This window comes from Barbatula barbatula (assembly GCF_947034865.1).
Source record: "Barbatula barbatula genome assembly, chromosome: 9".
Lineage (NCBI taxonomy): Eukaryota > Metazoa > Chordata > Actinopteri > Cypriniformes > Nemacheilidae > Barbatula > Barbatula barbatula.
Genome location: NC_136772.1, coordinates 9,330,752 through 9,358,340, shown reverse-complemented (window position 1 = coordinate 9,358,340; position 27,589 = coordinate 9,330,752). Strand labels below are relative to the sequence as shown.

Below are 27,589 nucleotides of genomic sequence, written 5' to 3'. Positions count from 1 at the left end.
CAAATCAAGGAAATCAAAAGTATCAAATAAAAGCATCGATTCAACAACACGGTTTAAGTGTCGTAAAACAAGGAAAATAAATAAATAATAGGAAAATAAAAATATCGTGACAAACACTAAAAGCTGGCCAACGTTTATAAAAACTGAAGCGCATGAAGCAGCAGCATTAAAATCGGACAGGTAGGTTGTCATCGGAGCCATTGAGATGACCAGCCTCAATGGCTCTGGTTGTCATAGGGCGTCATTCAATTAAAACGGGGCTTCTGATTGGACTAAATCACATTAGGCCAGAGTTGTATTTGTAAAATGAACTCTGATTGGACAGTTGTTCTGCGACGACATACTCTGATTGGACTGTTGGACGGGAATCTCCTGCAGAGTTCATTAGTTGTTGTAGGAGTTTGAAGTCGATGGAAGATGTCGGATTCGGCAGATGTTTGTAATATTTGTGGCTCGGCGTACACATTACCCGGTACAAAAATAACAAAACTTAGGCTTATGGTTTTTTAACACACGACACTGTTCAATTGTTGTTGAATGTATAGCGTTTTTGTAATGTGACGCGCGATGTGACGCAAACGTGACTAGATGATAGTCCAGAAATGTGTAATAATGAGTTGTTTTTTATGGTAACGTTATATGGATACTAATGCAAATGTTATTTCAAGCAGAAGATGAAGATTTGGGGAATCTTCCGCGCGTGCTGCTGTGCACTCATATCTTCTGTACCACATGTCTGCGCGCGCTTGAGTCTCCGCAGAACGTCATCACGTGTACGGAATGTGAGGTGAGTTGCATTATTTGTTCAAGCTAACAATTCCTTGAAAACCGCTTCACGTGATGCCTAACAACTATCTTTCTCGTGGTAAAATTGGTGTAAAACACATATTGTGAAACATGTACATACACCATGTACTCAAGTCACCATAGTGCTACGATGCCATTTTCTTTCTGACGTTGCCTGGTAACTTCCCTGAAGAATCTACGCATTTCATCATATATATATATATATTTATGACTTTCCTCATAGTGTGCCCACTTAAAAGTTCTTATTGAGATGCTAGACATGCATAGTGCTAAAATGTATTTGCATAATATAGTAAATTGATTATAGGTAAACCAATGGATTTCTGTTAAAAGCACGTGGATCTTTTGCTTGGTGATGATGTTGATGATGGAGTTGACTTTCTGATTCGAACTGTAGATAGAAACCAGTCTTTGTGAGGATGGTGTGGATGGGTTAGATGTGGACAGCAGAATCGTTGGCCTCATCTATACTGCAAGGATGAACACTAAAAAAGGGTAAGCCCACCAAGAGTCATAATTACATTTCTTTAGCCGTTAAACAAAAACTGGTTTAATAAATTGCAAACATAGGCAAAATAAAGGATATTGTCATTAGGCATTCAGGAGGGAGATGGAAATCTCAAATGGTAAAGAGCCCAGCCTCGACTGCAACTGTCTACACACAGGAGATTGCTGAAGTGGTATGAATTTTCTATTCATTTAACTTTAATGAGATATGCTGGATAATGTTGTTGTTATGGTCAAATGTACATAATATGCTCTGCTGAAGGTTAAAACGTATGATACCGTATGAGAATATGTTTTGTTTTTGTAGAGACCAGACAAATGTAAGGTTTTGGATGAAGCGCTTACGAAGGCCACGGAAAACCTGAATAAACTGGATTCACTTTACCAGGTAAACAGGTTAAAAGTGACTTCTAGTTGACTTCTAGACACAATATGTAGGTCCGCTGCTAGAGGGCACACATTCAAAACAAAGATGTTCAAAACAACGGCATAGCTTGATGACACTGTGAAGTAGCTAGAAGAATGGAAACTGTCGTCTTCAACTCCAGCGCTAATGGTATTCAATCCGACTTTATTACTTAACATGAGAAATCATGTTAAGTAATAAAGGAAATAATAAACTTTTAGCAATGTTGCGTTTGACGCATGATTTTATTTTATTATAATGTATTACACATTAAACGTAATTCATAAAATGAATGTATTATTATTTAGTCAGATGATCTGAAATTGATTGCTACTTGTTCAATAAATATATACATAACACAAAAAAAACCATTATAATTCGTACAATATTTGGTGAAAAGTGACCCAAAAAGTAAATTTCAAGTGCTGTTACAGTTGTTCATGTTGTTGTGTGTATTTGTCAAGACACTAGTCAATGGTCTTCAGGCTCAGCTGAGGAAAGAGAGATCCAGAATTATTAGAGAAATCGATGATGCTGTAGATAAAGCAAAGAGTATTCTGCTTAAAAGGTATGTGGAGGTCAAATTGTTTCGTGTGAAAGTCTTGTTTGTGCAAATATAAATTGCTCAAAAAAATATTGTTTTATTTTTGTTTGTTTTTTAAACCAATTTTATTTGTTTAGACGGAGTCTGTTGTTGTCCAAATTGAGTGCTGTGGATCTTCTCTTTTCGGCTGGCCAGAAGGAATGTAAAAGAATAGAAGAGAGAGTAAAAGAGCTACGGACTGCCATTCAGAAAGCTCGACATGTCCGTCAGGTTCCTTCTCTAGGGACTTACTGCAATCTAGATGAGGTAATGCTGTATTGGAAATCATTTACCAATATGGGATTGTCAGTGGAAAGTTAAACATTATAAAAAATTTTTTTTTATAAGATTAGTGCATTGTGGATTGTATTTATAGTTTTAATGTGGTATATAGTATGACTTATTTGTTTATTTTTAGATTTTGGAGACTCTACACATTCCAGTGGATATTGAGTCATATGACATGAGTTCTTTGTCCTTGCGTTCAGGACTCAGGTTGAATACACTCCGTCTCTCTTTATGTTCTACTTTATCCATTAAAAAAGAAAGTTTGATAAAAAATTTACATTTGAATGATTTACGTATCCTTGTGACAATACTTTTCCTTCTTCTTCTGAACATAACATATATATTTTTTTTTTTAATGTAGCTGCAGTCTTCAGGTGGACAGTCTGACTGAATGCTTTAAAAACTATCTTAAAATCATCAATAAAGATGATGATCTGTAAGTGTTCGTGTAATGTACTCCATTGCATGTGTGTAAACAAGTGTTATTTTAGTATTGACCATTATTAGACTACAGACACAAAAACTGAAGGCATTCTGATTAGAATTTTTTTTTTTTTTTAACAGTATCTTGGAAAAAATCACAGTCGAGCCTTTCCAATGCCAAGTGAAGAGTGAGGAATCTGGGAACAGAGTGGAGGTCTGGGACAACTTAAGTCTGGGTGCTATGGGAAGGAACGACACCAAGCTTAAAAAGACACGCCCTCAAAAAGAATTTCCAGAAAGAAAAGCAGATACCGGCAAATTCATTACGGACGTTATGGAATATACAGATGCTTGCCCAGAGATGGTAGAAACAGGTGTGTGGTTATTTGATTACTTAAAACTATAGATTATCTGGTAAACTAAACATTTATAAATTGTGCAAGTGAATCAGATCATATAAAAACCCTCAACTAAAAAAAATGATCAGCAATTGGATTCATGATGTAATAGTGATGTTGCGTAGGGCGTAGTAGGGCTGTGATGGTGTCAGTTTTTAACCACCACGGTGGTTGGGAAAAATATATTATTTATATAAATAATATTTATATGATCATATTTGCATGTAGCAACCACATGACGAGTGGAAGAGAGATATGGGCCTTATTTAAATACTTTTTTTAAAATATAATATCTGAAATAAATGAGGATGAAACATCCGTCCATGCTTATCGCGCAAATCTATCAGCGAAATGGCACTCTATAGGATATAAAACATTTAAATGTACATCAGTAAATAATGAAAACTTAAATAATATATAAAAGTTAAATATGAAATAAAAAAGCTCTTGATGCAGTGACAACTTCGATTTGAAACAAACTTACCTTGGGTTTCCTACTCGTGGATCGGGAAACTAATCATTGTCCAGATTAAGATGTGTACAGCTGCACTAAATGCGCGATCACCACCGTCATGGTACTTTGCCACAGCGGTGGTGCGGTTAAGTGTGAGTGAATTTATTTTATTGAAATGTCCAAACAAAAGTTCAGTTCGAGTAAAATGATAAGCTTGAGGGTCAGAACTGAATGGGTAAATACAGTACTCAAAGTCTTTTCCATGTGCGATTAGGGCACAGGACACTGCTCCCTCAACCCAGGCACAAAGATAAACACTGGATGCACAGAAGACATCGAAAGCTTGACAAGTCTTCAACTTCACATCCTAAATGTATGTACTTCCTTTTGTAGGTCATGTATCATGACTCAATGAACCAAACAACTGTTCTTCTGCCTTTTTGGCAATTTTAGTTTTTACATGTAGCTTAAAGGGTAAGTTCATCCCAAAATCAAATTTGTGTGATTTACTAAAAATTTTTTACTCACCCACATGACGTTAAACATGTTTTGAGACCTCCTGGTGTCTTCGGAGCACAAATAAAGAGGTTTAGGTGACATATGGGAGATTTCCAGGCCTCCACATAGACATAAGGGTTATGGTTGTTGTCAAGGTCCAGAACAGTACTAAAGACATTGTTAAATTGGTCCATCCGCTCATAGTGGATCAATTGAATTTGTTTCGAAAAACGAGAATGCTTGATGTGTGAAAAACAGACCAAAAAAACGACTTTAATCAATATATATTCTGTCATGTCAGTCTATGGTGCATGTTCACCTAGGCTTTTCAACAAATGCGCATTCGGTTTGGGCAAAAAAGTGCAAGTCTTTTTCAATATTGAAATCATCAGACATTTTGCGAAGATCAGCTTATATACAGCGTTCGATGTCTTGTAAACTCAAAATTGCGCTTCCGGGTTGTCAGTCAGAATGCCGGCATCTGCCCCCACTGCATGCGTCTAAGTGCTCTAGTGAACGGTATGAACTTACCCTTTAAGGACATAGATCTGAAGTTCCGTTGGTCCACAATTGTTCCGGTGGAATAATAAAATGATCTGTATGAAAGGTACGTAAAGTGAGCCAGACAAATTGAAACTAGCGATTTTGGGCCATTATTGGTAAAATGCATGAATTTTTTGTTATTGTTTTGAAATGTAGTGGTGCACTACGTTATGGTGAGCCACATCGAAAACCCTGGCAATTTCCACGTACGATATATGACGGAACATAAGTCAGCACACAAACTGACACAAAAGATCAACGCATTCTGCTCAGAAGAGAGTAGCCTCTTCACATTCAGTGATGAAATCAAAATAGGTATGTGCATCTTTCCCCTCAATATTAAATATGACTCCCTGTTCTGCCTTTATCAGTCCAGTTTTGAACTTGGAAACACCTAACAGGCTTTTCAGTTGTTGATTCAGTGTGTATTATGGGAAGGTTTGCGAACGTGTGGCTGATCTGCTGTGTGTGTTCATGAGCAGACTCTCTGCTCTTTGTCTGGTGGAAGATGGATACGTGGTGTAGAGGAAAAGTGACAGAGCTCTGTCAGAAGGGAAGTATCGAGAATGTTCCTAAATGCCTCGCTTCCGAAGTCTCCCGGCTGTGTTTTTTCTTCCTGGACCATGGCTTCTCCAAGGGATTGACAATCCCAAGGTGAGAATAAACACTATGTGTGTAAACTTGGCGGGAAAGAATGTGTCATGATTAAAAATACACAATGCGTGATGCATACTTGAGGGATTTAGTTATTCCAACCAAAACTCTCTAAAATGATCTGTACATAAGACTTTCCTTAACTCTTTTTTTCGCTCAGTCTTTTAATGTTTCTTTCCTGGTCTCTCTGCATTTCTCTCTTTATTTTTCTCAGTGATAAAGGTTTATGCAAATTGAACGAATGTGTTCGGAAACCCGATGCAGTTGTTCTGGCTGAAATGAATGCCTGGATTCCTATGGCCATTAAATGTTCCCTTAAAGATATTATTCCTTCAGACCTGGTGAGCTGCTTTGAAAATATCCTGTTCATTTTTGGGACATTTGCAATGTTGTTGTTGACTGGAATAACTGCAAATTTTGTTCTGTTGGTTTTCATTTGCTAATAGGTCAAATTTGCTTTCTCATCTATATTTGTTTGTAGGACCGCTACATAATGCAAAGTTGGAGTATTCAGAATTTTTATTTTGAGGCTCGATTGATAACTGGCGAGCCATGGAGGCAGTTGAGTTGTCATTGTGTTTTCATGTGCGCATTAGGTGAGAGGGTGGAGTACAGAAGCAAGTGATGAGATGAGGTCTCTGCTGGGTTCCAAGGCCGTTGAGATGCTGGTGTTCGGGGATGAAGGCGGCACGCTCTTGGTGGATCTGAAAAAGGCACCAATGGTGTCTCTTCGAGAACACTTGGTTTTCATGGAACTGGCCAGGTCTGTAATGGCCGGAATAATTAATCCTTATGACTTGTTACGTCATGTAAAGGGGTCATATTGCGCGAATATGTTTTTTAACCTTAAATCTTGTATACACATTGCATTACATCCAAAACAAACGATAAGATTTGTTTTAGATGTGTCATATGATAATATGACATTATATGTTTTGGCGCTTCAATGTCTCTTTAATTATAAGCTGGTATATAAGGATGAATATGAAGTATATTTGTGCAGGTTCTACTGTCCTAGGGCAGCTCCTGGATCCAGTAAGCCCTTGCTGTTTTATCCTCCAGTTCACCCCAAACGAGATGTCGAGGTCAATGCTGTGCTTTCTCATGTCAACACACCTTCAGACTTCTATGTGCAATTGGTGGGTACAAAAACACACACAAACAAATGTAAAAAGAATGTCATAATTTATTTGGGCTCATGTTGTTCCAATCCCAAATGTGAAGATTTAAAGAATGTTGCAGTGGTCAATGATGAAGATATGAAAAATTTTTTGGGAACACTTTACTTATAGAATTTATTTATTATCAGGGATGCCAACTTGTCACCTTTCAGTGAAATTTGCCGTTTTGGATCCAAAATGGTCATTGTGATTCGTGTGGATCCGATGAGTTTTTGAGAATGAGTGGTCTGTGAGTCTTTGGACGGGGTTGAGTGAATGAAATTATGAGGGTTATCTTTTGAATGCCGCTCAGATTGAGTGCACATACTCAATTCATGAATCAATATTAGATGTTGTTGAATTACGCAGCAATTTGACTGCATATTTCTGATTGACTTCAACACAACCGTCACTAAGCAACAGGTGCGCTGGTTTGTTTGCCTTGAAAGGAACTGAGCAGACCCAAGAAACATAATATGGGGTTAGTGCGTTACCACTGTGACAATCGCTATCACTGCATTTACGGAGAAGCCCTGATATGTAACAGGAATCGTACTGGACAACTATTTGTCTTGACACGTCACCCGTGACACGGCTAAAACTTATATTATTGTTTGTTTTGATGTGATGTGATGTAATGTGTATACACGATTACAAAAACCCTGTATTTTTCAGATATCGTGCATGTTTGTATCTCCTCTTTGCCGAATTTCATTATGTGCGATTGCGATACGATAAACTGGGTATAATGAGTCAACTTGGTTGATATCAAGGAAAATGCAAACACAGATAACTGAAAATGCTGAAATTATTATTTCTCAACTGAGATATACATTTCAAACTAGCAACAAGAACTAGAATTGCACAAAGTTTTCAAATTAAAATAAAATCTTGTAAAAGCAAATAGCAGTAACATCTTTGCATTACTGAATTAAATTAACTTAAAAAATATACAGGTAAATAGAACATAAATACGGATGTACACATTTTTAGGAAAATAATCCCAACAAACAGACATTTAAGCAGATTGCAACATATACACACATTTAAGCATATTGTAACTAACACAGAGTATGAACTCTGGTTCACTCTGTAAAACTTAAACCTCTATAATCTTTGTTGTTACTTTAAATGGTTGTTACTCAACCAACTGGTTGAATCCTCTTTCTAACACATTCTATTTAGTACTTTATTTACAACTTTAGTTTTGCTAATTCTGCACGGTACCTCTCTGCTCAGGGTCTGATGCGTGAAACAAAAATATCGCCAAATAACAGAGGTAGCATTTTTTTCTGGGCACTAGTTCAGTGTCGGTCTGCTCTGCATCCACTTCTCCTGTTTCCACACTTTCATTGTGCATTCCGAGTAATATCATTTAAACAGTTGGATTGTTTTGATTAAGTAATAATAACTAAAAAGATACAGATAAGCAACACAGTAGAAACACGATGGCACAATAAAAACATGATTTTATAAATTAATGGTTTTGCAAATGAACTCTTTATGTTGTTGTCTATTCTAGATACTTTTAGCAGACCATGGAATATTCGTTGGGTGGGTCTTGCATCATTGTCACCATTTTTCACCCCGATGAGTTTGCATCCCTGTATAATGCTTTGTTTTAATGTATTGCATTGTAATAAACCTTATAATGCAATGCATTGTAAAGTCCCTTGAATTAATAATACTGTTAAAATATAACACTGTTAATTATTACACTTTGCATATAACACAATGCCTGTTTATAACGTTTATTGTTAAGTTTATAAATGTAGGTCATTCTCTTTTTAAAAACCGTGTGACTTCATAAAATTGACTTAAAATGTGAAAATGCTCTTCCGTCCTGTAATGACTATCCATCTTAGGATTGTATGATGTACGATGCCTTGGGCGGAGCATCCGTTAACTTCCATTTCTAAATGCAACGGCTGTTTATGCATCCAATCAAATCCCAGAGAAAGACGAAAGCCAGGCCCACGATTTTTCTCATTTAAAATTCTATTTCACTCGGAAATGCTTCAAAAGTTAAAATCGATCGAAACTTACGGTTCACGGGACTTTAATATATTACAACACACATGAACAGTTATAATTAGAGCTGCAACTAACGATTATTTTAATAATCGATTAATCTGTCGATTATTTGTTCGATTAATCGATGAATCAGATACAAATTTTTAAAAGCATTCATTTTCAACCCTTTATTGAAAAATAGAACTGACATTGCAAAACATATTTCAAAAGCTTTATTATTACTTATTATATTATTATTACAGCTTGCTGTGGTTTACATGATGCATTTCCCATCAAGAAGCCTCTCATGGTTTGCTGTTTTTTTCGGGTCTCTCTGATGGTCTTTCCTCTACCTCCGCTCTGCTTTTTTTATTTATTTTTTCTCCGCTATGCTGCGCGGCGCGATCAACTTTTTTTAGTCCTGTGACACACTAGATGCGTGGCGTGAGCGTCTCAGAAGCCTGGCGTGACCGTTTTTAAATCGGCTCCCATGTTAACAGGTTAGAGCTTGCACACTGCCTGCGTGAGACGAGCCGCACGGAAAACGCGTGCATGCTAGGAATTGAATCGACGCCTATTTTTCACGAGACACGCAAGCGTGTTGGAAGCGTTTCCAGGCAAAATAGAATAGGAAAAGATGTTTATATGTAATTTTGTACACGAATACATATTAATGAATGCCATTTTGATGTTTGAAAGCTAATCATCATTTATTTGATCGTATTTTCAAATTGAATTTCATTAAACCAACATCTACACGTTACGGGGTTTACATGTCCACTGTAGAAAACATCAGGACTTAAATCATGTTTATAATGCATTTTTGGAGAAACAACAAGTGAATATTGAAATAAATTATACATTAATATTCCTATTAAGTATGAGATATTATTACTAAAATGTTGCAAATGAATACTCCAATTAACTACTTTTTTCCATAAAATCTTCCTCCAAGAAAATGCTTAGGCTATATCCAATGAAAAGATACATTGCATTGAATGGGAATATTAATTTATGTCCATCTTAAACACATATTGCATAAAGTAAACACGTGCATCAATTGATTACGTTACATCTTTAATAACATATCTGAGAATCATCTTAATACGAATTGTGGTTCGTATTAAACCCCAAAATGTATTGGTGACTGAATTATTTTTGTTTTTTATGCTCTTAACAATGTGATTAAAAATGGAAAAAAATATGACACACTACAATAACAACGTAGTCTAGTGTGTCATCTGAGTGACGGTCCAACATCAGGTAATAAAGCTACAAAACATTTGGAAATGTTATTTAAATAAACAGACAGCCTACTTACTCATTTTTCGGATTTTGGAAGGTGTAGGTTATGTGAAAAAAGTTTAAACTTGTCGTGAATACAAGACCCTTGTCTGTCGGCGGCCTCCCTCTATGTCACCTATAGCAGCAGCAGCGCGCCAGCGCCGCGTCAGGCACGGTGCTGGTGTGCAAAGATACAGAAAACACGACGCAGCCGCCACAGAGCTGACACGCAACAGAAACGCCACGCTCACGCCACTCAAACATGTCGCGCGCGTTATAGTCGCGCGATACAACGAATCGATAATGAAATTCGTTGCCAACATTTTTAATAATCGATTTTTATCGATTTTATCGATTCGTTGTTGCAGCCCTAGTTATAATGCATCATACCCTATATAATGCGTTATAAATAAGGGCTTTAAGTAAAAGTTATCAATCTTTTTTGTGTGAACTTTCTTTGTAATCCAGTTCAAATGAGGCTTTCGTGTAACTGTAGTAGTTGGACATTAGTGTTCACGTGAACTTACAATCTGTGGTTTGCAGGTTGAAAATATGGAGTACTTGCTGTTGCACTCGAAGCTTCAGGACTGTTATGGCCCACTTGCGGCAGACAGTGAGCTCCAGATCTACTGCCCCTCTCTGTCACAGGCTTGTGTTGCTCGCTATGACCAAGAGTGGTACAGGGCCCAGGTCACAGGTGTGTTGATGTGTGTATATGTGCATGTCAGGCATATAAACTTGTTTATAAAACCTTAAAGGGTGCCTGTGTTTCGTTTAGGTTTCCCTGGTGGTCGAATGATTGACGTGCGGTATGTGGACTTTGGCTATAAAAACACTCTCTCTGTGAAAGATCTGAGACAGATAAAGGATGAGTTCTTTGCTTTGCCAGAAATGGTAAGATTAAAAAACACACATAAACCTGTGTTGAAAAATAATTTAAGACAGACGATGGAGAGTAAAGTGGCTGAAAAAAATGTGGTCCTTTTGTTTCCCAGGGGGTATGGTGCACTTTGGCTGATGTGTCCAGTTTGGAGGATGTGTGGAGCGATGAAGCATGTAAAGAGCTAAAGGAACTTGTAGAGAATAAACTTGTCACTGTTGTGGCAAAAAGTAAGAATTGAAATTCATAACCATCATCACACAAGGCTGTACCAGGTGTATAGACCTGACCGATCTGTCAGATTTGTGGGAGTTAGGTTTAAAATTGAGATTTTTTGTGTCTTTAGTCTTAACATTTACGTTATTGTGAAGTACATGCACTTGTGCACATTGTGACATATTATGACTGACTATTGTTTTGAAAATATTTTTGTTGCTCACCTCCTATTCAGAGCTTGTGCCCGTCACTAGACCTGTGCCTGTGTGTCTGTTTGAGATCACTGATGATGGTACCGGTGCTAGTATTGGAGAGCTGTTGGTCGGAAAGGGTCTTGCGGTTTCCAGTAAACGGTTAAGTGGAAACTATGTAATCTTGGTTGTCCCTTCCATCTTTCCCTTTTCTCTCATCTTTGTTAATATGTCATGTGTCATGCTCTTCAGGGCTCTGGTTAAAGACCCTCCATCACTGGAGACAACTGTCTGGGATCCTCCGTTTGAAGAGGAACTGCATGTTGAGATGACTTCCGTGTCTCGTGATTCTGAAGAGCTCAAGCCCACCCTGACCCTTCCCACTTGTCTCAAAGACATCAGGGTTCGTGTGACACACGTCACCTCTCCTGGTAGCATCTGCGTGCAGCTGCTACAAAATGACTGCCACCTAAACAGGTCTCTGCTAAGGCTTGCTTCTATTTCTAGTTAATGTCACAGTATATGCGGGGGGTCATATATTAAAAATGAGGTCACAAATCTGAGTTGAAAGTGTTGAATTATTGTAATGTTATCAGAATCCATGACATCCTGAAGAATCTGCACAGTAAATCCGAGCCACAGGAGATGGAATGGGAAGGGGAGATGTTCTGTGCCGCTAACAACACAGGGGTGTGGGAAAGAGGAAAGGTTTGCAGTGTGTCCTCCAGCAGTGTTGCAGAGGTAGACATACGCACACTTTCATTAAATGACCGAATTTTCATTTTTGGTTGGAGAATCCCTTTACTCCCTTTTTAAGTTGCTCCCAATCTGTATACATTTCTTTGTTCTGATGAACACAAAGAAAAATATTTGGTTAAATGTTAGCTACTGACATTTAGAAGTAAATTTGAAAAGTTTAGAAACAAACATTTCTATGTAATGGTGTGTTTATTTTTAGGTTTTGCGTTGTGACTTTGGCAATATGGTGAATCTCTCTGTGAACAATCTCAGACCCCTTCGTCCTGATCTGATTGGATCTTACTTACTGGAGTGTAACCTCAGTGGTATAAGGTAAATTAATAATGCACATTTTGCCACTGCATTACACACCACTAAAGGAAGGACAGGAGGGGGGTTCGAAACAAACCCAAGCTGGATTTGAACTTCTGCCTTTTATAAGCACCATGACTAGTCCAAGGCTATCCAATGTGTCCTATTTTATTAGTACATGTAGTTTTAATCTTTTCGATTTAGCCAGTTTGTTTCTATGCTAGGCCAGCTGGTGGACGCTCCACATGGACAGCCACAGCATGTGAGACAATCTCGCAGTTCTTGACTGGTGCGACAGCTATAATGACCATAAAGGTAAGAGTAAAGAAGTTACAACACTCATAAAAGTGGACAAACTGTGTTTTTTGAACATATATGGTGTACTATGGTAATGTCTTGCTTTTCGTCAGCCAATCACTGCTGTTTTTGTCGAGAGTGGCAGGGGCGAATATTAAAGGGGTCATATGGGGTTTTTCTGTGTCTTTGGTGTGGTATGAGTTGCCCATGTATGTATTAGACACGTAAAATTGCAAAAAACTAAAGTGTCGGAACAAAAGATGCACTATATCTAAAAGCGAACGTCACCTAGACCTGCCTGAAACGCCTCGTGTGACCACAACCCCACAAATCTACTTCAATTTGTGATAAGGTGGGCATAGCTGATGTTCCAAATATGGTACGAGACATTACATTTCCGTCACACGCTTGCAGTATTCGACCAATCTCTACGCACTGGTTAACTGGCCAATATTAGCACACATCGCTTTTCAGAGCGATGAGCTTCGTAAAAGATCTGCGGATTTCAGAGAGGCAGTGCAAAGAGGAGATACAAACATGCAGGGTATGTGTAAATTACATAGTTTTTTACCTTAAATCGGGTATAAATGGTACATTTAATCTAAAACTAACTGTAGTATTTGTTTTAGCTGTGTCATATGACCCTTTAACAGGTAGTTACGGAGCTACTCTAATAAAATAAGCAAAACAAATCATGCAAAAGAGGAGATACACAACAGAAGAGGCGATTGGGAATTTTTGACAATGACACGTGTGTGATTTGGGCCTGAGCTTGCAATTAGACAGGAACTGCTTCAGACATGATGATGGCACATTGTGTTAGAATTTGACTGTCAAAAAAAACTAAATGTGTGAAAACAGCCTATTTTTGCTTCAGGTTCTAAAGGGTTAAAAATGCAAATAATCTGTGTATTACCTCCGTTCAGGATCCAACTGTCAGGCCAGTGATGATATCTCTGTTCTGTTCAAACCGAGCTGGTCAGAACATCAGTATCACAGATTTCCTTATCAGTGAAGGTCTTGCACTCAAGGAGAGAAAGTAAGAAAATATGATGTTCTTGGGTAACAGATATGAATGTTTTTGTTTTCTTTACTGCTCCTATTCTGTATAGTAAGATATTGATGCTTTTCTTTTCAAATGCTTAACAAAACAGTGTTTTAATTTAGGGCACATCGAACATTATTTTAAAAGGTTCTCCTATTTAAAAAAGTGCTCCAATGTCAAAAAAGTACATCTTACTTAATAGAATATTAGATTATCATACAAAAGTATTCTGTGTTGTATTAAGCTGTAAATTAGAATAGCTACAGTATGCTGTCCTGTCCAAAGAAATAGAAGAGTATCAAAACAAAGTTAACTGGTATTGTACTACACAACCATTTTAAAAACATGTTGAATTGGGATTCTAGGGATGCTTCCCTATCCCAGAAGGCTTTTTCAGAGGAATGTGTGCTGAATGGAGAGAACACAGAGTCACAGCGAACTGAGACTCCACCCCAGTCTCCACCCATACCTTCCCCCCGTTTCAATCCTCCACCAGAGAGCGTAAAAACACACGCCTACCCGCCTCCAGATCTGCCTCCCTGCGGACACACAGTCATGAGCATCTCAGCCATCTCTGACCAAGGTGTCATTTACGCCATGATGCATGAAGCAGGTGATCTTTTTACCATTTTTCACCTTGACAAAATGTTGCTTTCTTGCTACTGTACTATACTTTAATATGTAAGTGATCTCTGTAAAAATTGTCCTTGAGTAACAGTTCATCTGCAAACTGGCTGCATGCTGAACTTGTATTAGAAAGTGGGTGGTCATGTGTAAAATAGTAATATACAGTAGCTCACAGAAGTGAGTACACCCCTTACATTTTAGTAAATATTTTATTATATCTTTTCATGTGACAACTCTGAAGAAATTACAAAAAAAATCTAAATTGGGCCAAAACTGTACATTCTTTGTGTTGCCACCATTATTTCCTAGCACTGCCTTAACCCTCTTAGGCAGCACTCATGCAGCCCCAGACCATTACACTCCCACCACCATGTTTGACTGTAGGCAATACACACTTTTCTTTGTACTCCTCACCTGGTTGCCGCCACACACGCTTGACACCCTCTGAACCAAATTGGTCTCAACAGACAACAGGACATGGTTCCAGTAATCCATGTCCTTAGTGTGCTTGTCTTCAGCAATCTGTTTGCATGCTTTCTTGTGCATCGTCTTTAGAAGAGGCTTCCTTCTGAGACGACAGCTCAATGTGATGCTGGGTATGGTCTGAGCACTGACAGGCTGACCTCCGCAGCAATGCTGGCAACACTCATACGTCCATTTCCCAAAGACAACCTCTGGATATGACGCTGAGCATGAGCACTCAACTTCTTTGATCGACCATGGCGAGGCCTGTTCTGAGTTGAACCTGTCCTGTTAAACCGCTGTATGGCCACCGTCCTACAGCTCAGTTTCAGGGTCTTGGCAATCTTTATGTGGAGCAACAAATCTTTTTTCAGATTCTCAGAGGGTTCATTAACATGATGTGCCATGTTGTACTTCCAGTGAACAGTATGAGAGAGCGATAACACCAAATTTAACACGCCTGGTCCCCTTTCATACTTGAGACCTTGCAACACTAACAAATCACATGACACCAGGGAGGGGAAATTGGCTAAGACACACTTGTCTTAAGACACACCTGGGCCCAATTTGGACATTTTCTCTAAAGGCGGGCGTACACAGTGCGATATTTGCTGTCGTACGAGTTTCCATGCGATTTTTTTCAATCGTGTGGAAATCGTGTATGCTCGTATGGTCGCGGCTCATATCAAGTGCGAGGAAATACGATCCGAGCAGAGTGCCTTACGAGCACTTCCCGACCTCCCGAACATTTTGCCATTGCTGCCACAAAAAAAGCAAATCTTCCTCTGACCCCATGTTTTGGGCGCGGAACTTTGTGCGATTGCTTCGGAAATCGGCAGGTCGTAAAATCGTGTCGTATATCACCTCTTCCGTATGATTTTCCGATAAACTCACTCGTGACGTGTGCGTGGACATACGATCTTCCGACCATCAGAATTCGCACCGTGTACGCCCACCTTAAGGTGTGTACTCACTTTTGTTGCCAGCGGTTTAGAAATGAATGGCTGTGTTTGAGTTATTATTAAGGGGACAGCAAATTTACACTGTTATACAAGCTGTACACTCACTACTTAATATTGTAGCAAAGTGTCAGTGTTGTCACATGAAAAGATGTGATAAAATATTTACTAAAATGTGAGTGGCGTACTCACTTTTGTGAGATACTTTATATTATTTGATTCCAGTAAATTTTTCATTTTGTGTTTATAGTGTGCGAGTTTGATCGCTTACGGGACCGTCTTCAGCAGCACATTAAAACTCTGCCCAGGCAGAAGAACTACAAATGGAAAGGTGTTTTAGGGTGTGCTGTCATGGGTACAGACATGTACTGGTACAGGGGTCATGTGCTGGAGGTTATTGGAGGACACGTTAAGGTCAGCAAGCTTCCACTGGACTTTGATAGACATGCATTACTTGTTGGTAGGTATGTTATGATTCACTGTGAGCCGGTTGAAAATAGATTATAAATGTGACGATTCGGTTGAGACGTTAAAGGTGCAGTTTTTAAAATTTGTCGCTAGAGGGCGTACGAAATATTGAAAACGGATATGTTCAAGATTACAACAACGGCTTAGCTCGATGACGAAGGAGCGTGGAATGATGGGAACTGTCGTCTTCATCTCCACCACCACTAATAATCAATACGACGTGAATGAGAAATCACGTTTATGGATGATGTAAAGTAAAAAAGTTTTATAAATGTTGAGTTTGATGACATGATTTTATTTGATTGTAATGAATTAGACGTAATTCATGAAATGTAGTTATTACTATTTATTCAGATTATCTAAAAACGATTACTGCTTTTCAGTAACTAAATAAATGACAGAAAAAGACATTCAAACAATGAGACTAACCTTGTTGATCTATATATTAATCATAACGTTTTCTGTCAGTAAAGGAATCTAAACAGTTGCTCACCTGTCTAGTAAAACATGTGCAAGATCAGCGTCTCTGTCTAGTAAAAATATCTTTGTAGACAGAACCAGCTGCAAACAGCAAAGAATAATTGTGTTCATAACGACAAGATAGTTGCTTGATAACAAACAAATACTTTCACATTTGTCCAAGAGACAGAGGGTGAAGCCAGACACCGTGTTATTAGGGAGATCCCTTAGGTCTGGAGAAAGCGTAACAGCTTTCCAAGTTAGGAAAAGCACGGACAAAGTGTAAGATTGTTTGTATTAAAGAGACTTTGTCATATCTTTTTATATTACAAAGAAATATGCAGCATTTGAGAAATAATAAAAGGGCACTTGTTCATTTTTTATTTGTCTCCACTCATTTTGTGGGAAAAAATTTAATGTGAGGTCGGTATCGTGAATTGTTACATCCCTACTTGTTGGAAATATCTGTATTTTTAATTTAGTTTTGATAAAATTTGTCTGAATCCCTGGGTGATATTGTTTTATGTGTGAATGTTTGTCACAGGTACGATATGTGGATCAGGGGCTTGTGGAAAGTATTCCGGTTTGCCACGTGTATCCAGTGGTTCTCTGTGAGGATGTGGCACAGCTCTGTATACCCTGTCAAATATATGGAGTCATACCGGTATGTTTTATAATGATTAAGCATTTTAGTTGAAGAAATCAATACGTGATTTCAATGAATATGATTGGGATTAAATATGCATAGGTTTAAACCCCAAGTATTTGACTGTTGTAGATTGGAAAGGGATGGCAGTTGGACGCTGTGATGTTAATGAAGGAATTGCTGCTTGGACGTTCAGTCAACGTGCACATAATGGTAAGGTAGATTATACGTGTTTCTTTTAACATCCTGACATCTAAACCCCTTCATGCATCAAATGCAGTCAGCAGTGTCCTTCTAAACCTGTTGTGACGCAGGAACACCCCGAGGATCCACGTGGCTGTGTTACTGTGGAGATAACCGTGGATGGCATGGCTCTCAGTAAAATAATGGTGCACCACCAGTATGCCACCATGGGCCCTGACTTCAAAAGCCAAGAGGTCGATTAGTAAAAAGTTAGAGGACAGGGTTTGATTTACTTACATAAGTGTTGTCCTCTTGATATTTACTGTGTGTTTATGTGCAGGAGTATGTGGTAAAGCCTCCCATCCCTGATTTGGATGATTGGGACATAAACACAGAGGTGAAGTTTCGTCTGTTAATTCTATATTGATTTGCTCAAAATAACTTATTGTGGTGCGTCACACAGTTTGCTCTATAAATGTCAAAGCTGGTACAATTTCAACTTGTGGGTTTTTCAGGGCTTGAAGGAACCCCAGCCTGTTTTAGGGGTCTATACACAATTCAAACTTCCTGACGGGAAGAAACATTTCTCTGCCAAGGTCAAGCACATCCGCTCACCGAATGAGGTATGTTATCATGTAAGCTGATGGGTTAGTATATAGACCTACCATTAAAAGTAACAGTGACACATTGAGTTGTTTTTCTCAAACTTTAAACAGTGACTGTCTTTAATCTTGCCTCATAAGCGTCGCATTGTGTAATTTGCATATTGTTCTACTGTGTCCCGGCAGGTGTTCCTCTGTGTGTTGGATGCGACTGGAAACCAACAGGAAGGAAGTTTACAGGACGCTCTCGAGTGTGTCAATGACAATACAGGAAATCTGAGCCTGTTGACAGATTTCCCCATTGGTAGTTTTTGGCTTTTGGTTACAGTGCATATTAGTGTGGCGTTTTAGCTCTTGGAGGAAATCTGATGTCAATTTCAAGAACTAAACAAATTTGAGACCTTGTGTTTTGTATTGTGTGTGCAGATTTTCCATGTCTGGCTGAATACAGTGATGGTAAATATTATCGTGCAAAGCTTCTGGGGTTTTCTGATCTCGCTCCTACTCTAAAGCTCCTTGTGAGACATGTGGACTTTGGCTCTGATGACAGCCTACCAGTGCAGAAGTAAGATTTTAACTGAATTGGTATGATGTTCATAAAACAATGTTCTTATTGGTTAAACGATTCACAAGGAAATTAATGTGACTAGAATTTCCATATTTTTTCTTTCCCGCTGATCTAAAAAAAAAACTTGATACATACAGAAATTGTATGTCTGTAAACATCAATTAAATGGACCACAGCAGGCTATATCTACAGCCATAAGAAAATCTGAATTAATTTGCCTCATTAACTTTGGATTTGAAGCAACAAATCCAATCAAAAAGAGAATATTTTTGTGAAAAAATATGTTGAAGTAAAGAAATTACTTAAAAATAAATGGGGTCAAAAGAACATGGCGAGTAACCTCCCTGTGTGCTTTTGTGCTACAGATTGCGCCAGCTTCCTTCCCACCTCCTTCATATCCCATGTGGGGCTGTTTACGTGAGGTTAGCTGGCTTTAAACCACCGAGAATGAACACCGAGCAGGAACTGATCCCTTATTGTCCCCAGTGGAGCATGAAAGCCATGCTGGAGATGATCGACCTGTTGAATGGCGAGCTGACTGCTGTGGTAATTGTAAGTCTCATTCATACCTCACATTGTATAAACTTGTCATTTTAAGCTACATCTACAATAGGTTTCACAGAAAAGGCTTAAAACTAGTCCCAGATTAAAATGAACTTTTCAGCTGTTTTAGCTAAAAATAACTTTTCCCTGATATAGCTTGAAATTTGTAATTGCCATTTTGTCTCAGGATGCACACCATCCTAATTTAACCAAGGCGTAGTCCTGGCTTAAGCTAAGCCTTGTCTGTGAAACTGGGCCTTAATGTACTTGGATGCTTGCTTAAATATGTGCGGTTACAGTCAACAGAACCACAGTTAACAGTGTTGCTGTACAACGCTGATGGATCACTTGTTCACACACCTCTAGTGGAGAAAGGCCTTGCCGATTATGATCGGCAGCTATAATCTATTGTAGAAAGGTGAGTGTTGAAGTAAAATGTGTTAAGGGAAAAAATGTGCCTCAATGTGCTTTTCACGATTGTTTTCTGTTTTTGTAGGGTGACCGTGATGTTGAAGACAGTCTTTGATAAGTGTGTGGGATAGCAAATCTTTTTATGTTGCTTTTATATTTAAATACTTGGGTGTTTATGCTACTTCATATTTATTTGTGCAGTTGTTTTGTTAAATATTTAAAAAGACTTTTACCAACTTTGTTGGTACAGTTATAGCTCATTTTGTTAAATATGTAAAGGTTCAAATGGAAAAACAAATGCGCCTTGTTCATGTTTAAGGCTGCTTTAAAGATTTTGTGTTTGTATAAGATCTTTGTTCCGCAATGCTTAAATAAATTTTATTTTGATTCAGACTTTCACCCACTCATCAGTTATTAGTACAGAAACCTAGCTGAAAGTGTATTTTTTTTCAGCACATGAACAGATATTTGTGCTACGCCTTGAATAATACAGTATATTGACTTCAGTTAAAATGTTTAAATTGATTTCCGTTTATGTGAGTGTCCAAACCTGTGATGTTTACATTTCTGAGATGGGCTTAAACCAATTTAAGATTTATTTCCACAAAAATCACATCCACAATAAATAATTCATACATTTACATACACATTTTCTTTCATACAAAAAGTTAATTCAAGTCCTCTTGTTGGCTGTTTAAGCCTTAGTGTCCATAATAATATGACCCTGAGCATCCTTTAAGCGCACACGACCTGTTGGGTATTGTGTCTCTTGCCGTCCATCTGAGTAAATAGTTTTAATTGTGCCGTCTGGATACTCGCGCCTCTTAAAATCTGCAGTGTGAATTTCCTGCTGACCTGTGCTAAACTGGATCACCTTACTGCCATCCCTGATAGAAAGAATAATGGAAAATGTTACAAGTTTATTAGTGTCTAAACTGGAAGAGTGGACCGCTATTTGTACTCACGGGTTCAGTTGTATTATGGTCCCATCTGTGAGCACACTTTCCTCCCTACCATCAGGATAAAGATTCTTAACCGTCTGATCAGGAAAGGTGATTTCCTTACGACCATCTGGAAAGTGTTTCTCTGGAAAGGGAAAGAGGGGTGTGATATGAACTTCCATGTATCAAACCAAACTTCTCCCTCATACCATAGACTTGAAAGGAATCGGGGCGTACCTGTTTGATTGTTAGGAAACTGAAGTACTTCCATACCATCAGGATATGTGATGTGTGTGGTCTGAGCTTCTGCATAGTAATACATCTAAAAAAAGAAAAACAATCATGATTTCCGATAAAAAAAAATATTTTGATCTATGGCAACTTTGTGGCACATGCATCTCAGTGTCTCACCACTCTTTGATCAGGCATTGTATGTTTTACATCCCCATTGAAAAACATGACTTTGACAGTCTGTCCGTCTGCAGAGAGCTCTTTCCTTGTGCCGTTTGTGAAAACGATGAGTCTGCTGCCATCAGGAAGCACTTTCTCTATCTGACAGAAGCATGAGTATTTGAGTAAGCCGGGCATTACTGGCTTATGTTCTGTTGCACCCGGTACATCTGTTGTGACTGATTACCTTGCTGTCTGAATGTGTGATCTCTTCCTGTTTCTGCTCGGTGTGTCTAGTAGCAGCAATGTTGATAGAGTCAATCAGCAAAGCATCATTGTTCCTCTCAGTTGTAACCAGTCCATCAGATCCTCCCGCTGGAATGTGCTCATTTTTTAAGCTAATATTCTCTTTTGTTGACTCTGAGTAAGAAGCTAATGCTAGGTTTGAATTCATGTTCAAGTTACATGACAGCAGTATTTGTAAATAAAAATGTTCTTAGATTTAAACGTTAACCACCGTAATTAATTTGCACTATTGATTTAATCTAGCAATAGTGTACCTGATATAATAATACCTGAGCTTCTGGGAGGGCTCTGTGTTTCTGGACTTCCCTTCCTGCCGGTGTTGCTTTTTGAACCCTGGGATGGACTCTAGACATATAAAACCAGAAACATTAAGACAAAATCTTGCACATTTGTTTATACAGAATGAGAGAGTCTTAAAATAATCGAAGAGTTTGATGGAGGAAGAGGAGTTCAGAATGTGTAGTAGTTTATAAAGTAAAACCAACTTAGATCTGACACATCACACTTACTTTAAAATCTGTGCATTTGGATCCGGCACCGCTTTTACCGTTTGACACACCAGACTGTCCTCTTTCCTTCTCTTTTTCAGCATTCTTCCACACACTGAGCCGCAGTTTCTCCAGCATTCGCACCTGGTCTCTGAGAGATGCGTTCTCTGAACTCAAGGCGTCCACCTGCTGCCGGAGACGATTCTGCGTGTTGCTCCACCGAGCCTCTCGTTTGCGTAAATCCTCCTGCAGCACGTTCACCTGCTGCTTCAGAACCTGACGTAAACACAAAAACACAAAATAACTTCACAGAGATGACAACCTGTTCTTCTATACCAAAATGTGTTGCCTTCATATCGTTGCCATACCTATAAAACCATAAATTGAAATCATTTTCAGTCACCCTTTGTACATTACTGGGTTTAACACATTGGACATTTGCTCACTTGTTCCCCCATTTGGTAGAAAAGCACAACTGTCTGTTACTAGTGTCGTAAATACTGTCGCTGTTTAAGCTTCCCCGTGGGCACACAAATACATATTTGTTGACTAAGCTGATGGAACAAATGCAGAAACACAGTTTGGAAACTCTTCGGCAGGCAGGGGATGGGCGATGCTGTGTGCACAGACGGTGTAACAGTGTGTGGTTGTAGCCGCTCTGAGGCTGCACAGGCAGCAGTGGCAGTAAAATTGGTCCGGTTAAGAGTTGTTCTATCACTGAAATAATTTTAGTGACATTATTTTAAGGTAAGAAAACTACAAAGTGTTGCTTTATAAACTTTGACAACACAGTATTTAATCATTTTAAATAGTGTTTTTTTTTTTCATTTCATGAAATGGTTTCCAAAGTGCAACAATGATATGTAAAAACCTAAAGGTGCTGTGTGATTTTTGGAGGATCTGTTGACTGAAATGCTATATAATATACATACTATGTCTTCAAAGGTGTATAAAGACCTTACATAATGAAGTGCTATGTTTTTACTACCTTAGAATGAGCTATTTCTATCTACATACACCGCGGGTCCCCTTGCATGGCATTCGCCATGTTGTCTCTAAAGTAGCCCTAAACAGACACACTGCTCTACAGAGCTTCGTAAAAACGTTATCTCATTTGGCCAAGAAGCGAAAATGTAACATCTCAGTCTTGTGTCAACCACCTTACTGTTTCGACAGGGCAGGGTGGAGCGAGCTGTTGGTTGCAATTCACAGCTTCACCACTAGATGCCGTTAAATTTCATACATTGGATTTTCAAACACCACAAAATGTAGCTTATGTTTAGGGAATAACAGAAACAGACCTGAATCTCATCTCGTTCTTGTTTGTCAGGTCTTGCTCTAACAGCTGCAGCGTGTTTTTCGAAAAGCTTCCTTTCACGTAGGAGTTTCTTGTTCTCATCCTTTTTAAACTCCTCCCACTTTGCAAACTCCTCGGTCCTCTTCTTTTCAAACTGGGCCCTCTCTTTCCTGTATCGGAAAATATTGAGTTTAAAATGCAATTGTCATGACAAATAGATAAATCTTAGCTATGAACAAAGAAAATAATGCAAAAAAGAAATAACTTCACATCTGGTGTTACCTGAGATTCTCTCTCTCTTCTTGGTTCTCCTGCTTCAGTTTGGTCAGTGCTGCATTCTCACGTTTGAACCTCTCGATTTCGGTTTCAAGCTCCACCAAGCGCTCACGAAGCAGGCTGGACTGAGCTGAAAACACAAACAGGATTTAGTGAGATCATCTATTTGCACTGTTTGCACCACATTGACCAAAAAAACAAGGATAAACAAAAACTATTACCTGCTCCTTCGGTATTGATGTTCTGTGGTGCTTGTACCACAGGAGGAGAGGCATTTGGCTTCAGCGCTGGAAACATCTTTGAAATCAACGGGCATGTGAGCGGAGCTTTGTTCTCATTTTCAACATCTGGACTAACACTCACTGGCTTTGACCCTCTAGAGAAGGCAATTTTTCTTTTCAATGTCCTCTCTGATGGAGATTCCTCCACAGGACAGCTGGACTCATCCTCAGGTTCGTTCCAGGTATCATCATCGTCAAACTCTATCTGGCCTCTTGAGTCTATGAGAGTGGAATCTTCATTGTTACAGGAACTTCTATCGTCGACCTCTGGACTGCTGGCTCCATCTCTATCCTGATAGGTGCGTTTATCATAAGGCAGAGCGGGCACTTGAAAGCAGTGGCTTATGGGAGGATTGGATGTAATGGGAAAGGCTTGCAACTCTTTGTCTTTAGCATCAGCTTCCACTTCAGTGAACTCTCTCATCAGTTCTTTTTCGCCGTCTCTTGTTGTTACTTTGTTTGAAGGAGGGACTGGTGCAGTATGGCCCACCCCATGAACACGAGCGTCTCCGACACCTGACGTAGATTGATTTGAAGATTTAATAGGTGTTGAGGAAAGACGCCTGCGGTCTCTTTGAAGGAGGGTGCTGATGAAGGAAGAGTTGCTGGTGAAGGAGATTTCACTTGCAGCTTGCTCAAGCAACTCAAACTCCCCGAGTTCAACGCATTCACGTTGGTGGTCCTGTTCCCAATGTTCCCGGCGTTCTGTGAACCACACGTCAAAGGAGTTTTCCGCAGCGCAAACGTTACCACCCCCACAGTTGCCTATGTTAGCATCTGTTTTAGTGCCACCGTTGCCTTTTTGTTTAGAGGAAGGATCGGATTTTCTATCTCTTTGGATCTGAGTTGAGATCAAATTGTGACCCTGATGTGCACCAAGGACGTGAGGGCGAACGGTTGTTTTGGCGACCCCCACTGTGGTCTTCTTCTGAGGAAGGTTTTCTTTGTTGAGCACGGCAGTCTTGCGTTGGATCACAGGATGTGTGGATTTTAAGCCTTCAGGTTTGTTCATAACTAGGTTTTTGTTGGACCTCGTGACTGGATCTTGGGACACTTTGGGATTTGGGCATGAGGGCTTGGGTTGACTTTTTCTGTGTGGCAGTGCAGCAGCTTTTCCTTTGGTAAACCGGGCCAGACCCTCTCCTCGTTTTAGAAAAGGTCTCTTTACTTTTACAGTTTCTGCTGGCGCATTCTACAAGAGGGAAATAGGAATAGCATTAATGTAAAGATAAATTTGGACTTGCATTTGGAGTTAAATTCACAATAAAAGCTTCAAAAATACATTGGTTTACTACACAGATTATACTGAGATTCAACGTAGTACTGTTTTAAGTTCAACATCTGACCTGTTCTACATGTCTTTGGTCCTCCATTTTAAGCTGCTCCTCCAACATCTCCTCAAATGTCCTCCCGACAAAACCTGATCTGATAGGTCTAAACATCACAAGACATAAAATATTTACACATTCATCAAACTTACATGTACAATGTCCAATAAAGTGAAAAATAAACAACCTTGTCAAACCTGTATGACTTTCTACCGCTGCAGAACACAAAGGAAGATATTTTGAAGAATGTTGTTAACTATTCACTTGCATTGGTTTTGTGTTCAAACAATAGAAGTGAATGGGGGGAGGCAATGCTGTTCAGTTACCATCCTTTTTCAAAATATCTTGTTTTGTATTCTGCAGAAGAAAGAAAGTCATAAAGGTTTGAAATGACAAGAGGGTGAGTAAACGATGTCAGAACTTTCGGGTAAACTGTCACAGTCACAAGCTTCGAAGTATACCTGTCCCGTAGCTCTGGATCACACTCATTCCTGGACACAGTATGATCCTCGGTCGTGGACTGAAGTGACTCTTCATGATCATGATCATTGTCATCACGTTCGGTGTTTAGTTCTGCCAGACTTTGTTCCTGGTTCCACATACTGCTCTCTAGACACATGAAGCATGAAGTGTTGGTTAAAATATGAAAAAGAATATCACTGTTGTGATTTATTCTCAACACTTTTGAATGTAAACACAGCTAGAAGCCCTAAACGACAAGAGCTCTCTGTGTACGAATGAATGGGAAATGCACCTGCAGTAGTCCGTTCTGTGCCCAGAAGTCTTTGCTCTTGTTGTAATCTAATTTGCTCTTCCTGCTGGTGGACTTTGAGCTGCTCCTGCATGCGATGTTGCACTTGCTTCAACTAGATAAAAAAAACACCAAATAAATCATCTTCACATGCAATATTTGCAAAAACAAGAAGGTTCCAAGCAAAAAGATTTTTAATATATGAATAATTGGGGATCTTGACCCACCTGTTCAAGCTTTGCTATTAAAGGTAGATCCCGTGAGTTTCTTATCATATCTTGAATGCTTTGCGTGTCACAGCTCAAAGATGCATCAAACTGCTCGGTTGCACGTTCAGCAGGACTGCACATGTCCACACTGGTGCAGCTGCTGCTCTGGGAGACGGGCAGCGGGGCGAAATGACAGATGAACGAGTCGTCTGGATCCTGCATCACCGACCTGGCGCTGCCCCGGACGGACCCAGATAACGCCTCTCCCGGCGACCCATGTAATATCACCCCAGCCCGGGAGATGTCCGGCATCCACTGAGAGAGGAAGTGAAACTGGCCTTGCTGGAGACCAGCTGGAGACGACATGATGGCGATGAAAAGCCGGCGAAAGCCCTAAATAGGAGGGTTTAAAGGATTGGTACATTTACATTGATTGTTCAATTTATTAATATAGCAGACGATCCATTTCCAAGGCGACCTAGAAAAGAGGAAGCATTTAACATGTTGTCTTAAAAGACAACAATAAGGAGAAGAGAAGTAGGTTTGTTTAACACATAAAACGACACAAACTTGATAAATAAAGCAAAGCATGCTGTCACTATAAAATAAAAAGGTCTTGAACACTGTGGTGTATTGGCATAATGATGGCATTCATTTTTATATATCTACATTATCCCAATACACCCAAAAAAAAGCTTTTTCTTAAGCAGACGTCACTAGATCAAGACTTATATATATTACAGTTTACAGGCAAATCTAAACGTTACACGAAAACGTTAATAACGTCGTCAATGAAAGCAGCTCATGGAGTTTAAAGAGAATGTGCATCTAGTACATTACGACACGACTGGATGAAAATAGAAATCCGGCTATCGAATGAATGTGTTATTTTATACTGAATCATAGCGGAAGAACTGTAAATATAAACTCCGTACCTTGACTTGGGTCGCCGATGTGTGTATTTATAGATTTCAACGTCTTTAAAGTTATCGTCTGAATCTCGGTAAGTTTCGAAAGATACCGCCATAACAAAGCAAAGCCCGCGAGACGGACAATCAACATGAAAGCCGCGATGCGTGCTGGGAGCTGTAGTCCGGAAGTTGCAACGCCCATCTGTAGTTTTCTACAAGAGTAAATTTTTCCTTTAACTGTTTATACACACTCCTTTGGTGGATATCCGAAAATATATCAAAGATGTGACAAATCAAATGTTTTATGGCCTAAGAGCAATTACAAAACAAAAGGGAATCTAATCCCGAATTGTCACAATTCACGGTTTTTGTGCACTTTGAATGACAAAGCGTCCCTGTGCATCCTTTTAAAACATACAATGCTAAACTGTCCTTGCCACAGTTTTCTAATGGGTGTTATTTTTCATTTTTGTATCACCGTGTACATCTCATGGTTCGTGTTATAGGTCAGAATAGCAGCACACTCTTTGACTTTCCACCTCTGCCCAGATAACCTTGAATTGTCATACACAGCATATCCCATTAATATGTCACAACAAAGGTGTCTTCCTCCTGTATTCTATACCATTGTTTAGTCATTTGACAGTATACATAAAAGCACGTTTGCTATCAGTAGTTGTATTCTTTCCATCTTGCACTCTGGATGAATAGAGTCATGCTGTAATTGTCGAAACAGTCCTCGTGGTGGCGCCACTTTCCTAGTTGGACGTCACACTGTGCCAGCAA

General features: G+C 39.1%; 2 protein-coding genes across 11 annotated transcripts; one reads left to right on the top strand and one right to left on the bottom strand.

Moving 5' to 3' along the window:
* The first annotated feature begins 331 nt into the window (after positions 1 to 331).
* rnf17 (ring finger protein 17) lies at positions 332 to 20,024 on the top strand. Its single transcript, XM_079464913.1, has 37 exons — positions 332 to 472; positions 672 to 787; positions 1,205 to 1,302; positions 1,403 to 1,487; positions 1,622 to 1,702; positions 2,185 to 2,288; positions 2,402 to 2,570; positions 2,722 to 2,798; positions 2,953 to 3,027; positions 3,156 to 3,388; positions 4,141 to 4,239; positions 5,064 to 5,222; positions 5,390 to 5,561; positions 5,776 to 5,902; positions 6,158 to 6,324; positions 6,565 to 6,700; positions 10,562 to 10,715; positions 10,797 to 10,912; positions 11,014 to 11,128; positions 11,350 to 11,467; positions 11,558 to 11,782; positions 11,902 to 12,046; positions 12,264 to 12,376; positions 12,580 to 12,670; positions 13,579 to 13,691; positions 14,063 to 14,310; positions 15,996 to 16,159; positions 17,217 to 17,336; positions 17,451 to 17,531; positions 17,633 to 17,755; positions 17,842 to 17,898; positions 18,017 to 18,124; positions 18,290 to 18,407; positions 18,530 to 18,668; positions 19,037 to 19,223; positions 19,514 to 19,632; positions 19,711 to 20,024. The coding sequence occupies exons 1-36, from the start codon at positions 418 to 420 to the stop codon at positions 19,616 to 19,618; spliced, it is 4,593 nt and encodes a 1,530-aa protein (XP_079321039.1). The 5' UTR covers positions 332 to 417; the 3' UTR covers positions 19,619 to 19,632; positions 19,711 to 20,024.
* Positions 19,991 to 27,563, bottom strand: cpap (centrosome assembly and centriole elongation protein). 10 transcript variants are annotated; one of them, XM_079464919.1, is made up of 15 exons: positions 26,828 to 26,988; positions 25,911 to 26,285; positions 25,687 to 25,798; positions 25,394 to 25,541; positions 24,951 to 25,038; positions 23,545 to 24,796; positions 23,330 to 23,453; positions 23,052 to 23,217; positions 21,772 to 22,026; positions 21,532 to 21,607; positions 21,204 to 21,388; positions 20,978 to 21,118; positions 20,804 to 20,888; positions 20,591 to 20,711; positions 19,991 to 20,512 (listed from the first exon to the last, which is right to left on the bottom strand). In XM_079464919.1, exons 2-15 carry the CDS (start codon positions 26,256 to 26,258, stop codon positions 20,320 to 20,322), a joined length of 3,294 nt encoding a protein of 1,097 aa, XP_079321045.1. In that variant the 5' UTR covers positions 26,259 to 26,285; positions 26,828 to 26,988; the 3' UTR covers positions 19,991 to 20,319. The 10 variants fall into 10 exon arrangements, with proteins under 10 accessions (XP_079321045.1, XP_079321048.1, XP_079321046.1 ...); XM_079464922.1 differs by having other exon boundaries at positions 21,204 to 21,376; positions 26,828 to 26,977; XM_079464920.1 differs by having other exon boundaries at positions 20,187 to 20,512; positions 26,660 to 26,829.
* Positions 27,564 to 27,589: the final 26 nt, after the last annotated feature.